This window comes from Microtus ochrogaster, chromosome 8 (genome assembly GCF_000317375.1).
Source record: "Microtus ochrogaster isolate Prairie Vole_2 chromosome 8, MicOch1.0, whole genome shotgun sequence".
NCBI classification, from domain to species: domain Eukaryota; kingdom Metazoa; phylum Chordata; class Mammalia; order Rodentia; family Cricetidae; genus Microtus; species Microtus ochrogaster.
Genome location: NC_022015.1, coordinates 26811398 through 26826490, shown reverse-complemented (window position 1 = coordinate 26826490; position 15093 = coordinate 26811398). Strand labels below are relative to the sequence as shown.

The 15093-nt window shown below is 45.4% G+C and overlaps 1 protein-coding gene across 1 annotated transcript in view; it reads left to right on the top strand.

The window, feature by feature from the left end:
- The first annotated feature begins 4226 nt into the window (after positions 1–4226).
- The window catches only part of Adam12 (ADAM metallopeptidase domain 12), a 124518-nt gene continuing 113651 nt past the window's right edge, over positions 4227–15093 (top strand). Inside the window, exon 1 of the mRNA XM_026781030.1 lies at positions 4227–4295. Within this exon, the coding sequence (XP_026636831.1) occupies positions 4239–4295 (57 nt within the window). The 5' untranslated portion in view covers positions 4227–4238. The remainder of the gene's footprint in view (positions 4296–15093) is intronic.

The window sequence follows — 15093 nt, the reverse complement described above, 5'->3', positions numbered from 1 at the left end:
GGGGGAGGTGGGGGGCGGTGGCGGGGAGGAGGCGGAAATCCTCAATAAATAAATAAATTAAAAAAAAATTAACTCAAAAAAAAAAAAAGAACACGCCAATCTAGCACCTGTTTGGTTTCATCAAATGTACTGAGGAGGGGAGGTGGGATGTGAATTACCCTGGCATGAAGGGATGGAGCTGCTGTGCTGTCCTCAGGTTGACTCTTAGCATCTGTGTATTTATTCACCCCTTGTTCCTCTCAGTGCACATTTCCCCACTGTTTATGTAGTACTTGTCACATGGGCTTAGCAGATAGCACCAGGCCAGCCTGGAAGGATGGTGGCACCACAAGGCACAAGAGCACTAACTGTGGGGCTCAGCAGTTAGGAGCATTTGTTGTTCTTCAGAAGGCCAGGGTTCTGTTCCCAGCACCCACACGTTACCTTACAACCTTTCACAGCTCCGCTTCCAGGGAATCTGATGGCATCCTTTGACAGCTGCAGGCACACATGTGGTGCACAGGCATACACGTCATGATGTTTTGTTGGTGCTTTAACAAATAAAGCTTGCCTGAAGACCAGAGTGCAGAACTAGCCACACTAGCAAGCCACAGAGGCCAGGCAGTGGTAGCACACACCTTTAATCCCAGCATTCAGGAGACAGAGGCAGGCGAATCTCTGTGAGTTCAAGGCCACCCTGGGCTACACAAGATTGAATCGGTCTAAAATAGAAACAGAACTTATGCATTTGGGATCTTATGCCTTTAATCCTAGCACTAGGACGGTGAAGACAGTTGAGATTTGGCTGGGCGGAGAGAGGAACTCAGAGCTGAGGATTCCTCAGGACAGAATTGCCCCTATAATCTAAGAATTCTGTAGAGTTAAAAAGTAGTGACTGACTGATCTGTGTCTCCGATCTTTCAGCATTAACCCCTATATCTGACTCTGAGTTTTTAATATTAAGATAAATTAGAATTCACGCTTTATCTGGCGCTCAACTTTTGGGGTATGAATTCACAAAGCCGCTTGCCTGTGGCTTTGCAGGCATCCTATTTCTATATCCCTCCTTTTTCTGTTCAGAGTAGATTTAATAATCTACCCTTATAGTCTATCATTCAGAGAGAGAGAGAGAGAGACATGCAAGAAAAGCACTTGTACACATAAAATAAAAATACCTTTTTTAAAGTACAAGCTTGGGTGTGACTTTGCATGGGCTACCAGAACTCCCCTGTATCTCTGGCTTCGGAGTTGTTTGTTTGTTTGTGTTTGTTTTTAAATTGAGATTAAAAACAGTGTCTAGAGTAAGAGCTGAGTTTGGTGACACAGTGTCTGTTCTCTTAGAGCCTGTGCCAGGATCTGGAGTTCAAAGCCAGGCTGGACCGCTCTCAAGAGACAGAACACAAAGAAATGAACAATAGCAGACACGCCTACAGCTAGCTGCTAGAAAGGTTTACGTGAGATGCCACAGGCAAAGCAGATGCCCGGCTCAAAGAAGGTGCTCAGCGAATAGACACCACTACAGAAAACCACAACCAACCAAAATGCAGAGTTGTGGTATCCAGTCCAGTGGATACATCTACAAAACACTCCCAGACCTAAGGCTTAGGCACCTTTGTGGGAGAGGGGGTGAAAGGACTGCAAGATCCAGAAAGGACCAGGGAGTTTGCTGTGAGATTGTGTCTCCTGGTAATGTCAGATGCTACACCCATGAAGTCTCAGCAACATGAATGCCCGATATGAACGGAATGAGGACGGCACCAATGAACACGCCAAAGTGGAGGGGGGAGAGAAAAAAGAAATGTGGCCTCAACCCTGTGCAAGGAACTGTAGGTGACTGAGGAAAGCTGGGAGCAGGAGAGGTGGTCCTCCCCACGGAAGAGCACACCAAATGGTTGCCCAGGGCCAAACAACCAGCCCTGAATATATACATGCAAGGTACATTATATGGAATTAACATGTTGTATTTAGGAATATATATGTATATGTATATACATACATACACTTACACACATATATGCATGCAATAACTATTAGTGAAAAACAGAGACCATAAATTTGACGGAGAGTGGGGCGGGTATATAGGACGGTTGGGGGGAAGGAAAAGGAAATGTTATAATTAAGTTATAATCTCAAAATATTTTTAAAAAGGAAGTACTCGGCAAATTCTTTACTAGCTCGGGAAGGGGAAGGCTGTGTGCCATGTGGGCGGGCTGCACCATCAGGAACACAACGGTGAATGAACATCCCCTATGGCTTACATTCTTGAGAGCAAAGAAAGGCAAAGTGTAAACAGATAAAATAAACCGAAGAGAAATGCTATACAGGAAACCAAAGGGCTCCCACAGTGGGTGACGGTGAAGGGGCTGCTTCAGATCCCACATCAGAGGAGAGGCCCCTGGGAAGGCAGCATTTACACTAAGAAAGACAAAAAGAAGTCAGCCGCATGTCAAACCAGGAAAAGGACGTTCCAGGCACAGGCTATGGCAAATGCAAAAGCCCTTGGTGGAATGTTCTAGAGCAATCCAGAGACAAGTGTTGGGCAGAGGAAGTGTGAACCAGAGGAGATAATACTCCATGTAGAAAGCAGGGTGGAGTCAGGAGGGGGCCACCCACCCAGGGCCTGCTTAGAGACCCACGACAGGAAGAAGCAGGCAGTGACACTTCAGAACACTCTGGAGCTGCAGGTGTGGATGTGGCTGTATTCTCTAGGACCTCAAAGACATTTCAAAGACACTTAAAACTTCCAGCTGAAAGGAGAAAAGAACTTTGGGAGTGGGTTTATGTGACCCCCACTGTCACCAGGGAAGTCCTCCGAAATGTGTTTTTTAATACTTACTGGAGAGCAGAGATGCTACAGCACCCACGCCGCTGAACGTCTCCCCTCTTCCCCCCATCACTGCGGGATGACAGGTTTGTCTACTTCCGGCGTCCCCTCCAAGTGGACACCAGGCTGGAGGCAACTCTGCAGCCACACCCCGAGTCTTAAGAATGTGAGGAAAAGCTTCATCTCCAGAAGTTCCACCGCCCAACTTCCTACAAAGGAGATCTGTGATTGGCTGGGCTTGGGTCACGTGTTCACCTCTTGGCCACCCGCCCACTACCAATCCTCTCCACTACACCTGCCGCAACTCAGAATTTGAAGCCATTCTGGGCTCTGTTGCCCCAACAGATGAAATCAGATTCTGTTTAGGGCCCTTTCTTACGCTGTGCAAACTAGCTTCCCGTCCAGATCTTCAGGTAGCCTGCCATGGCCACCCCCAGCCTAGGAGTGCCTCCGCCCCTACCCACTCTGATGTGCTTCGGCCTTCTTCTCTTTCTGTTATGACACATTGGTGTCCAGTTCCCTCCACAGAGCCTTCTTGATGCTCTGCCTACTGCGCACTGGTTCACCGGGATACAGCTCTCCTACTCTGAGACAGTCCTCGCTATCACCCGCCCAGGCTGAAAACAGCACATATTCGGTATACAGGAAACTTTTCCTGCATTGCATTGAGCAGGGTGAAACAAGGCACACGATCTCAAGCCGCAAAATCATTTAAAGCCAGCTAGCCTGTGTTCTGGCCTCATTGAAGACCTGGCGACTGTCGTGGTTTTAGTTGGGACACAAGGAAGGGGCTTTCCTGGATTTAGCTTATCTTGGAAATTCACGATTTCAGTATGTCAATTTTTTTTTTTTAGTTCGCACCTACATCACTTTTAACATTTAATCATTTCTTTAACCTCCCCCGTGACATTTCTATATTGATAGTTAGTTTCTCTCCCCTGTGAGGAAAACTATGGCTCCAAAACAGTTTTCCCAGAAGTGGTTTTGCTACTGATTCCAGTTTGTGGGGCAACGTGACATCTGGGGGTGGGTTTTCTCAACTTGGAAATATGTCTGCACAACCGTTTTAAAGTGTGGTATGTGGGGAGAGGGGGTAATGGTGTGGAGAAGGTATGATATGTGTGGTGCATGGGGTGTGTGTCCGGGGGGAAGGGTCTCCATCCAGGTACATGGTGACTGCTAAGCTGTGCACCTGAGAGGAATGGGGTCACAGGTGTGAAGGGGACCCTATGGGTCCCACATGGGCAACTCTTCAAACATGTGTTGCAGACTGTCCCCTACTTGGATCCCCTCCAGCGTCTCCCTGGAAACCTGAACAGGTGGAGCCCATTGGGACCCAGCCCTGAGATGCTCACAGTGGTGTAGCTCAAGCAGTACCACACTCATCTTTCCGTGTCCTTTCTGTTTCCACAGGGGACTCATCGCCAAGGGCTTCATGGAGACCCATTATCTGCAAGATGGCACCGACGTCTCCTCCACTCGAAACTACACCGTAAGTCCTAAAGTTTGGGCCAGCAGAGCTCTGGACATGGAGTCTGTGCTGACACTTTGTAGCTGAGCTAATCACATCCCCTAGGTTCTTAATTTAGGCCCCAAGAATCCCTGGAGAAGCCAGGCCTACATCTCAAATTCCAGTTTGCTGAGGCAGGAGGACCACTGAGGTTAAAGTCTAGTATAGGCTATAGAGTGAATTCCAGGACAGCCTGGGCTACAAAAGGAAACCTCCCCCTCCAAAAACAACAACAACAACAAAACAAAAAAAAACAAACAAAAACAAAAAACAGCTTTTTAAGAAAGAGGTTTTTGCCAGATGTGGTAGCAATGACTTTCAATTCCAGCACTTTGGTAGGCAGATGCTCACAGGTCTCCATGAGTTCAAGCCCAGCTTGGTTGACATACCCAGAGCTACACAGTGAGCCTCTGACTAAATGAGAAATTGGAAGAGAAGGGGGAGGAAAGGGGAGGAGGGAGAAGAGGGGAAGAGGAAGATGAAGAGGAGGAGGATGGTGAAGTTGTTTTTATATTAGAAAGCTTGGCCAGGGTTGGAGGTGGATTGGAAAGCCATCCTGCAAGGCTGAGCTTTGCTGCCTCACGAAGAGATGTAAAGGAGAAGTGTCTGTGCTGTGAGCCAACTTTGAAAAGGCGCATGTCCCTCTATTGAGCCACCACACTCCTAGTCAGCTTTTCTACTATTTGAACTTTTAAAATATTTAGAATATGTGTCTATGTGCCTTGTGTGTGTGCATGCGTGCACGCACGCACGCTTGTAGTGGTCAAGAAACAATTTGTGGTAATCAGTTCTATTCTATCATTTGGATCCTGGAGAGTGAACTCGTCATCAAGGTGGCAGAACGCACCTTTACCCACTAGACCATCTCAGGAGACTAATGTTTGAGCTTTTATAGATAGCTTTGACCCAAGCTCATGGTGTGTCCCTTTGACAGACTCCGTGTACCTGTGTGAATGTGAGTTTTTTTTTTTTAAGTGAGCTGGTAGAGTAGCCCTTTCCCTGGGAGCCCCTCATTCTCTGCAATAGGCCTCCAGCGTTCTGCCCCTATCATCTTTGGGACTTGGTTCTTAGGAGTGGATGATTCACGATCTGGGAACATGGTTCTACCACAGCTCTCCAAACCCTGAGAAGACACATAGAAATCCAAAACAAAAGCTAATCACCTCCAAGGTTTTGTGAAAATTTCAAGCTTTATTCAGGAAAATCAGTCCAAGGGACGTTAGCTGGCTGAAGTGACTCACACTTGGGGCACAAGAAAATGACAGCAAGTCGAAGGCCAGCCTGGGCTATGTGGTGAGTTCCAGACTAGCTTGGGCTATAGTGAGATACTCTCTGATAACAAAGTGATATGTGGGGTGGGGATAGCTAGAGCTTTGGCTACTGAGTTTGGGTCATGTTGATGTGGGAATGATTTCTTATTAATAAAGAAACTGCCTAGGCCCATTTCATAGGCCAACCCCTAGGTAGGCGGAGAAAACAGAACAGGATGCTGGGAGAAAGAAGCTGAGTCAGTGAGTCGCCGCCATGATTCTCCCACGCCAGACAGACGCAGGTTAAGATCATTCCTGGTAAGCCAGCTTGTGTGCCACAAAGATTAATAGAAATGGGTTAGATTAATATGTAAGAGCTAGCCAATAAGAGGCTGAAACTATTGGGGCCAGGCAGTGATTAAAAGAATACATTTTCCGTGTAATTATTTCAGGGCATAAACTAAGCTAGCCATGTGGGCAGCCGGGTCCTGGGGACGCAGCCCAGCCGCTCTTATTTCAACATCATGTGACCCCCAAAAGACTATGCAGGACCCAGAGTGGGGAGCAGGAGAGATAGGATGAATGAATATAAATGAGAATGGATAGAAATGCCAGGTGCTAGAGGCAGAGAAGAGAGAGCTGGAGTCTGCGATTAGAATCTCACAAGAGTTGGCTTCCTTAGAAAGCTGCTTCTTGTGTGGAAGACAACAGAACTCTCCCAGCCCTAAGGAAACAGGAAAGAACTGTCTGCCATGTGTCATGAATCGAAAGATTTCACACACACACACATACACACATGACACACACAAAAGAGAAGAAAGATTGGAATCCATACAACCTTTTGCATGTGTTACGTGCTTTGGAGATGTATTGGCCCATCTCCAGACTCTGAATATCACTATAAGGCTGGAGTTTCCATCAAAACCTTGACCTCAAAGCCACTCCCAAGTCAGGGAAGTCTTCTGGAGCCCAGGCTGCAGCCTATGCTGAAATGCCCCATAGGGGAGTTTCTACAGCCCAGATGTATGAGATGACCATGCAAAGTGAAAAAAAAAGGAAAAAAAAAATATTAGTAAGTTGCTCCCCAAGGCAAGAAAATCACAAGTCAGACAATGAGCAAAGAAGGAGCACCCCTGGACAGAAGGAGAGAAAGAAATTAGCCCTTCCCAAAACAGGTGGAAGAAAAGCCAGAGGAAAAGGTTTTCAGAACAGAATAGAGCTAATGGGAATTCCAGTGAAATCTATTTTCCAGTATAGGGAAAGAAGTGTAACGGTGGTGCTCAGAGTGTAACGGTGGTGCTCCAGGTTGAAGAAAGATACGGATCTTGATAAACTCCCACCAGTCCCAGGAGAAAGAGCAGAAATATTCCAGTTTGATTTACAGAGAACCTGCAGGACGTCAAAGAGGATGTCTTTAAGCCGCCTGAGACAAAGAAATTTGTTTGTAGCAAATGAAGACAACTGAACCAACAATAGATTTCTCATCAGCAACAATGGAGTTAAAACTGCAGGGACTGGGGCAGTAGCTGCCACCCTCAGTCTGTGCTGCAATGACTTTACAGAACCAAGAAGGTAACAGCCAATGATGCGAGAACTTACTATTCCCACAGCATACCAAAGGCTTCCCAGGCAAGAGCGACCTGCACAGAAGAGCTGGGCAAAAAGTAAACTGAACACAAGAGTAAGATGTCAGAGGCAATAGCAAGCAAAACAATTGCACCAAGTAAATCTACTTAAAATAACAGTTTTCACAGGAGTGACTGTGTTTGGGTGTTCTCAAACAAGATGGAGGAAGACTTGAAACAGTTTAAGATTTTGTCTTGCACTAAAAATAATAGGCATGCTGATTAACTTTGCTACATAAAGTATGAGGCACCTTTAAAGAACAGAGAAATAGAGCACATCCTTCCAAATAACAGGCTATGCGTGGAAATCTTGTTTCAACCCAGGTCAGGGCAGGATAAAGGGAAAGGATTGAAAAAGAAAGAGATAAATATAAAACAGAAGGGAACAAAAGATCAAAATAAGATAACACATAAATCTCACTGTATGAAAATAGGTTGAATAAACTTGTCAAGGCCCAGACCCCTATATATAAATAAATAAAGCTCAATCAATATCAATAATTAAAGCTGTTGTGCTGACATCAGACAAGCTAGTGAAGTAGAAAGGGAGGGAGGGAGGGAGAAAGGGAGAGAGAGAGAGAGAGAGAGAGAGAGAGAGAGAGAGAGGCATTAGCGACCAAGTGGTCATTATATAATGATAAAAGGAACACGTCAAACGGGCTGTGAGAGGCTGTGGGATAGCTCGGTTGAGTAAAGGGTTCTGTAGCCAAGACTAATGACTTCACTTTGATCCCTAGAAGTCACATGGTAGGAGGAGAGAAATGATTCCCTTGGGCTCTCCTCTGGCCTCTACAGATATGTAGTGTGCACACACACCACAACATGCATCACATACAATATACACATGCATACCCATACACCACACACACACCACTCATACCACATACACACACCATACATACCACATATACACGTGACACAACACGTACACACAAAGACACAAGTATTAAAAAGCAAAAGGCTACTGAAAATGCTGTACAAATGCTATTCTATCAGAGCATTCTCAACATATATTTTAAAGATATATATATGCTATACTATCAGAACATTCTCAACATATATTTAAAATATATATGCTATCCCTATCAGAACATTCTCAACATATATTTAAAATTTTGAAAAAGACTATGACTTTTCCATCTAAAGATTTACCTACATTTAATGCTCTAGCCCAACTCCTAGTTGCAGGGTTTCTTACAAATCTAAAAGTATCCATCCACAATCAGGGCTGAGAGGTCTAATGCTTCCTTTTAGATCTCAGTTTGATCATTTATAAACAAGCCCTCTGCAAGCCAACATAACTCTAAACTTCATAATTTCTCCCCAAGAGGAAATTCTCCAGAAATGAAGTTGACACAACTTCATCCATCAAGCAAGACACTGAAAATCTCCTAGATCAGCCACAGCCCACAGGAGGGGATATGTGTATGCTGGAAATGAGGATTTGAAAAATGAGCAGAAACTTATGAAAAGGGACACAAAAAAATTGAGAAAGGGGATCAGTTTACCCAAAATCTGTCCATTTGAAAAAAAAATAAAGTAACATTAACAAAATGAGCGAGAGAAAACTTTGAAGATACACTTTTACACAGAGAATTTTTCAATCACAGTAAAGATATGAACAATATTGACCATTTATCTTAAAAATGCAAATTCTCGGGAGCTCAGTGGCTAAGAGTGGTTGCTGTGCTTGCAGAGGAACCAGGTTCTACTCCCATTACTTCCAGGAGGCTCTGGATCCCCCTTCTGGCTTCTGCGTGCATTGCATGCATGGTGTGCACAGACACACACACACACACACACACACACACACACACACAGAACAACGATTCACATAAAAACATTAAAAGAATGAAAAATAAAAATTATTAGCATTAGTTAAGGTAAAAGAAAAAATATATTCAGAAATCAAATAAAGAATGGTTTGTTTGTTTGTCTTTTAGCTGGCCATAGTGGCATATGTCAGTAATCTCAGCATTTAAGAGGTGGTAGCTAGAGGTGAGATTTCTAGGCCAGCCTAGGCCACATAGATTCCAGCCTGGAGTACATGAGACCCTGTCTCAAAACAACCAAACCAAAATTATAGTGCTTTTTAATGTCTACCGACAAAAGTGGCATCGGGCTCAAATGATTTTGACAAGTGAGTCTGCCATACCTATAAGGGATAAATGGTCCTGAGAATATTAGACAATTTGGACAAGAAGAAGTGTCACCAAAATATATAAAAGGCATTTATTTGTGAAGCGGGTCTCATAGGCCAGTGTTGACTAGGAACACCCTGTAAACATCCTGATTAAGTCATCCCTCAATCCTACCTAGCACACAGTTTTCAGCCTCCTTCCGAGGGATGCAAGGGTAGCTCAACATTTATAATTCTAACAGTGTAGTTGATTACATTAGTAGCTTCAGGTTGCGAGTACTGTATTTCTCTGCTCTTGTAGTCTCTACTCTCTCCAATAAATTTCCCTCTCGGCTTAATGAGTACGAATGTTTCTGATAGTCCTCTCTGCTTTCATAGAGCCTTACGTGGCCTCTTGTGTACAGCAGTTTTCAAGACATGACTCACCTGATCAATACAGTGTCCCCATCCCCAAATCCTCTCATTCATTGGTTTGGGGTTGAATACTGTTGAATAAAATATGATCATCAGCACATAAACGCTACCAGTTACTATGTTAGTCTAACCAGCAGAATTAGACTAAAGCACGTTAGCGATTGCTGGCTTTACTTCTACAGATTAGACCAAAAAGTCTAGGCATTTAAAAACACGTACAAATGAGACTTCGAAGACATTTATTACAATAAAGTACAAATTACTATTTAGCATTAACTTTTGAAGGCTGGTTCTTAGTAAGGGAGGGATATTTGTTACGTTTTCACAAATGACTCAAGACCAGCAGGGATGTCTGAGTCCTTTTTAATGATAAAGAGTTGTGGACTCATTTGGACATTGAGAATCTGGGAGTCACAGAAGATGCTTACATGGTCCAGGACTGTGCCTTCCAAAGGGACTTGGAGATAAAATGAGAAATGGCGGTAGATGGACAACAAGACCTGCTTGGGTAGGGGTTGCTGTTGATGGAGGTTATCCTGGTAGAAACTGGCATATAAGCCGGGTGGTGGTGGCGCACGCCTTTAATCCCAGCACTTGGGAGGCAGAGGCAGGTGGATCTCTGTGAGTTCGAGACCAGCCTGGTCTACAGAGCTAGTTCCAGGACAGGCTCCAAAAACCACAGAGAAACCCTGTCTCGAAAAACCAAAAAGAAAGAAAGAAAGAAAGAAAGAAAGAAAGAAAGAAAGAAAGAAAGAAAGAAAGAAAGAAAGAAAGAAACTGGCATATAATGACAAAAGGGACAGAGAATGGAGGAGCCAAAGGCTATTTGGTGAAGAACATTGTAGTCAATGAAGTTTTCCTATCCACATGGTCACAGACGGACAATGGGGACTTCCCTGCCACCATTAGAAACAGTTCATGGTTAGAAGGAAGAGGCAGAGAGAGCAACAAGCCCTAAGTTTGTTTGCGTTGGATCTAAATGGGGCAGGAGGCAAAGCAGTCAGTAGACAGTTGGACAGAGGTGTGTACAACAGGAAAAAGATCAGAGGCAGGACCTGAGGGTTAGCCTCATATAGAAGCATGGTGCTTGAGTTGCAATGAGGTAAGTCTACCATTTACATGTCCATCCATCTGTCTATCTTATTTAAAATATGTTTCAAACATACCCCCTGAGCTATTTCCACATGATAAACGGTTATCCCCAAGGAGAAACAGCAAAGGAGGAGCCTAGAAAAGCTGCTCCTCCAACTTCACAATGATGAAGGCTGCTCTTCCAATATGTATTGATCTGGAGTATGTAGGGCGCCTGTCCAGATGTGGCTCTATGCTCTGTTTCCATCTCCCGTACTAATCCCACACACAGAGAGACATGCCTACTAGGAAGGAAGAATAGGTAAGAGGGAAAAAAATGTACAAATCTTGTACTAGCAGGTTAAACAGCTGCCAGTTCCAATATGGACTTGGATCACAAAGCTAAAGGCTTCAAATCCAGACCTCCTAGAAAATATCTGGGATGGAAGGTTCCAGAACTTTAATAGTCATCACCTCCATTGGGGCTTTGTGTTTCTCTGCATTTTTATTGGTGTGTTTGTTCCATTCCTTCTCACTTTCCCAGGAGGCAATGGGGTGGAAAGGTCCTTGCCCAGGGTGAGTCCAAAGGCTGGAAAGGGATGAGGATGTAAAAATCACTAGATGCTTCACTTTTGCCCGGACCAGTGTCCTTCTATAATAGACCAGAGGCCTTTTTCAAAAGCTGATGCTGCAGATTAATCTTCGGCTGACTGGATGAATCTATCTTTAGTAGATAAATGGGTTACCCACCTCTCTCGGGCCCCCAGGAACAACAACACACTGATTTTCCTAATTAGAAAAGAATATCTCACCTGGTGGCGGTGCATGTCTTTAACCCCAGCACTTGGGAGGCAGAGGCAGGTGGATCTCTGTGAGTTCGCGGCCAGCCTGGTCTACAAGAGCTAGTTCCAAGATAGGCTCCAAAGCTACAGAGAAACCCTGTCTTGAAAAACCAGTGAAAGAAAGAAAAAGAAAAGGATATCTCCCTTCCCACCCATCAGTCTTCATCTTCCCTGGTTTATTGATGCATTCGTTTTACATTTCTCAATACCATGAACAAAAAACAAGGCTGGATCTGTTTGAGTCATGGTTTGCAGATACAGTCCGCCATGGCCCAAAGACAGCAGCACCAGGAACGTGATGGGAGCGTGTGACTAAAACCCCTCACCTCTCTAGAGCTTTGCACAACCAGAGGGAGAGATCCTGCACAAGTGGGGCCAGCCATCGCCTCTAAGCCCCACCCCCTCATGGCTCACTGCCTCCTAAAGGTTCCACAGCCTTCTGGAAAAAACATTACCAGCTGGGGCAGCACAAGTGTTCAAACATGTGTGGGAAGGTTTTCATTCAAATGCTAGACCTCAGATCGTACCAGTCAAGGCACTGGCCATGCTATGGCGGAGATATGGAGTCAAAGAGAGCTGCTTCCCTGTGTAGAGCCCCAGCCTGGCAGCTGGGCCTTATATGGTTATCGGTGAGGACTCAGATGCAGCCTTGGAAGTTTGATTCTTGTTGACTCAGACAGGAAAACAAAGGGAAATTTGCTGACTCGTCTCCTTGCCCCTTATAATCAGCCCTCAATGGGTCATCCTGAATTGAAGCTTCCATGTGGAGTGAGAACCACTTGGCTGGGGTGCTTTTGTTGTTTTTAATATAACAACAATTAGGGTAAGCTGCTTGACTCGGAGCGGTGGCTGAGTTTAACTCTGGAATCAATCTCCTATGTCTCCTCTCCAAGATGAAGTATTTGACTTTGTTCTTTGCTGGCTACATCTAAGGAAGAATTATCTTTTATACTGTCACTTCTAATAAGGCCTGTGGGTGACCATAGGCATGCCATGTGGGCTGTTCGCATTCCCTCAGCAGCCCTGGGGAGATTGGAGTAGCCGGCCAGCACTCCCAGTGCCTGCAGCATTTGTAGAAAAACATCTGTCTGTTGCACACATGCTAACTGGACAACTACTAGAGCCAAACACTATGCCCACCACAGAGCATACAGCAGAGATGAAATACAGGTGAGGAGACCCCTGGAAAGAAAGGGAGAGATTGGCATGAGTCCAAAAACTGTATCTGTGCTGAGTGTCCTGAAGGAAAGGCCAAGAGGACCTGATTTGTCTGAAGGGTCAAGGAAGGCTGCCTGGAGGAAAGATCATGTGGACCACAATTTGAAGCTGGAGGAGGCATGCACCCAGGGTCAGGAGAAGGAGATCATTCCAGGGCACTGCCACAGAGTTTTCTCAGGGATGGGACATGTGCAAAAGGTGACAAAAGTCAGAGTGACTTGGAGACCAAAGCTGTGATAGAAGAATGTTGGAAGTCATTGAAATGTCCCTTTAAGGTGTGTCATGAGTATGTTGGGGGCTCTGAGGGCATGAAAGAGGCTAGTGCTGGACAAAGCAAGCGGTTCTCCTGGATAAGCCAAAAGTCAGGTAGATAGTTCTGCTGTAAAGGCCAGGTATATAGAGATGAAGAGATGGCAGGAAGTCTGGACATTCATAGGAGGTCTGCTCTAAAAGATGCCATGTGTCAAATATGTTCTCAGTCAGGGAAAAAAGCTATAGAAGTCTGCTGAGAAACGTCAGGTAGGACCAGCCAATGTTAGCATAGGCTGGACCATCAAGGAAGTGATGGAATGCAGTATCTTGATGAAAAACAGTGTTTGGGAGGCATCCTATCCATTTCCATGGCAACTATTTCCTGTGAAATATAAGTGGAGTCTCAACATTTGGTTTGGATTAGTCTATTGGGCCCATGGGACATAGGGCATCATCTACTATTCACTTTAGCTCGAGGGTTTCTGAGAAGAAAGGATGATACTGCCAGAGAGAGGAACGTCAGAGAGGGTTCACAGGTCATACATATACCAGGTGAGCAAACACATCATCATGTTCTAGAGACAGTCGGGTGGACATCATCTTTCACACTTTGTGATCCATACATGGCTATCTTCCAACAATTCTGGTTGCCCTTATCTCTGGTAGCTGTTCTGTTCTCTCCCCAGTGAAAGTCTTTAGCACTAACCCACCCCCCAGTCTTGTCAACAAAGTGCAAACCCAGATGTGAAGAGTACTGAGTGAGAAAGCAGAAGCATCTCTAGAGGGTCCCAAGTGTGTGACTGTGGGGTCCATCCTCGCCTGGCTCAGTGAGGTCTCAGCATCCTGGTGATGCTGCACAATGCTTCCATCCTGTCCTGAGGACACATACAGGCTGGCCACAAGTGACGAAATATGCCTAGGGCAAGGACATTGTAAGCAATGGAGTTGCCAATGCCATGCACAGGCTGTGGTGGCCTTCCTCCTCTGAAGGCATCCCCATTCATGGGAATTCTTGGAGGTGGGCCTTCAGACGCAGTAGCTGTAGACCTTAGGAAAGTAGCCATCACATCTGTCCCTGTGAGTGGGTTTAAATCGCAGCTAGGCTGGAGTGCTCCACCAGACATGCTGTGTGGAGGTGAAGCAGCAAACATCAAGCCTACACATAGTCAGGTCTTCGGGAAAGTCAGTCAGTCACCATGGTGACAGTCCGAACAGTCCTTTGCCATGCTGTGCCCTGGGTCCCTTCTCTCTAGCAGGTCATTTTCTGTTACCCTCCTCCATTCATTTATTCCCTAAAAACATGCTGAGCATGGGGAAACCATTGGTGAGAAAGAAGGTACAGTGTAGTTGACTGAAGTGCATGCTTATTTTGGTACTCGCGAAAATGACTTCCATCTTACAGAATACTTTCCCTTGCTATGTTTCTTGGGTCTCTAAAACCCTGAGCAATTAAGAGCCATCTATTTTACAGATTAAACACTGAGTCTCAACCCACAACTCACAACCACGGTTGATCTCCAAGGCATCATGAGCAGAGCAGCACATGGTTTCTAGGCTTGACTTGTCAGAAGGTCACAAAGAGCACAAGTGTGATTTCCTCAACCTCTTGTGTAGAACCCAGCATGGCCAAGTAACTGCAGCAGCCCCTGGGGTTCGGCCTGTGCAGTCGGTCACCAAACATGGTTTTCGTTAGAGCTAGGGAGCAGAGATAGCCCTGGGAGGATGGGTGTACCCACAGTCTTCTCAACAATCCCCTCCTGTGTATACACACTCAGGGGCTAAGCATAGGGCAGACAGCACCGCCACAAGTAGGCTGCAAAGCCACCGTTCCCTTTGCTTGAAGCACGTGCTCTTATTGGAGCTTGATATTCTGTACGAGAGAATAAAAGCCTGGCCTGATGAAATGTAGACTGGCCTCTCTCTCTCTCTCTCTCTCTCTCTCTCTCTCTCTCTCTCTCTCTCTCTCTC